This window comes from Trypanosoma conorhini (assembly GCF_003719485.1).
Source record: "Trypanosoma conorhini strain 025E chromosome Unknown Tco_14.4_contig_01405, whole genome shotgun sequence".
NCBI lineage: Eukaryota > Euglenozoa > Kinetoplastea > Trypanosomatida > Trypanosomatidae > Trypanosoma > Trypanosoma conorhini.
The window spans coordinates 1427-2506 of NW_021705505.1; the positions used below are offsets into that span (position 1 = coordinate 1427).

Genomic DNA, 1080 nt, shown 5'->3' on the forward strand with positions numbered 1-1080 from the left:
ACGAAGTGCAACGACACCGAGCGCCTCGCCGCCAGGTACCCGCACATGTTCTGCAATAAGGAGGACACAGCGACGCTCCGCTGCTCCTCTGACCGCCGCCACCTCGGGAGGTGCACCGCAGGCATCTTTGAGCGGAGGGGGAGACCGAGCGAGATGGACGTGTGCCCTGTTGTTTCGACGTACCTTCATGAGTTGGCCTCTGGGACAACGTCCAACGCGTGCGCGGACGCAAGTGTGAAGGATCTCCCTGGGTCGCTGACTGGCAGTGGCTCTTGGTGCCTGGACGCGAAAGAGCTGCAGGTGAAGACGAACACCGGTGCAAAACTCGCGGGCGTGTGCGCGCAGGTGCTGTGCGAGGGCGGCGCGGTGAAGGTGAAGTACAGGGGCAGCGGCACCTATGTGGAGTGCCCCGCGGAAAAGGAAATCGAGGTGAATTCAGATGATTTCGAGGACGGCGGGAAGATAAAGTGCCCGAAGTACGAGGAGGTGTGCACCATCGCCGCCAACGGCAGCAGCCTCGTCATTCCGCGCGCTGAGGAGGAGAAGGCGAAGGGAGACGCAGCGGAGCAGGAAGAGAAGGAGCAGGGTGAGGGTGAGGCTCCAGCACGTGAGCCACAGCGTGCAGGGTTGCCTTATGGAGCTGCGGGTGTCGATCCTTCCAATCCGAAGGCTGCGGCGGAGTGGGGGCCCGGCACGTTGCCGGCTGCTGAGGCGCAGGGGCGAGCAAAAGAGCCTGACGGTGACGCGCACTCCGTTGCCCCCTCACCGGACGTGGCCGTTTCCGCAAAAGAAATCGACGCGGCGGGAGCGGCTGCTGCGGCCCCCGATGTGCCTGCGCCGCCCACCCCGACACCGGCGGCATCCGTCAACGGCAGCGCCGTGCTGAAGAAACTTGACGGGGCGGCGCGGCAAGTCGGAAGCGACGCCGGTGCGGCTGCTGCGGCTGTTGGCGGCAGTCACTTTGTGCTGCTCGCCGTGGCCGCGGTGGCGGTGCTGCCGTCTTGAGCCGCGGCAGGAACTGCGGCTGGGCGTCCAACAAATTGCGGCGGGGGGAGTAATGAATATACACACACACACCTG

At 65.2% G+C, this 1080-nt stretch overlaps 1 protein-coding gene across 1 annotated transcript in view; it reads left to right on the forward strand.

Annotated features, from left to right (window-relative positions):
• The window catches only part of Tco025E_10000 (surface protease GP63), a gene marked incomplete at both ends in the record, with an annotated part of 2431 nt that extends 1426 nt beyond the window's left edge, over positions 1-1005 (forward strand). The window contains one exon of the mRNA XM_029376794.1: positions 1-1005. This exon is cut by the window's left edge and continues 1426 nt beyond it. Coding sequence (XP_029223083.1) covers positions 1-1005 — 1005 coding nt within the window.
• Between the last annotated feature and the right edge of the window lie 75 nt (positions 1006-1080).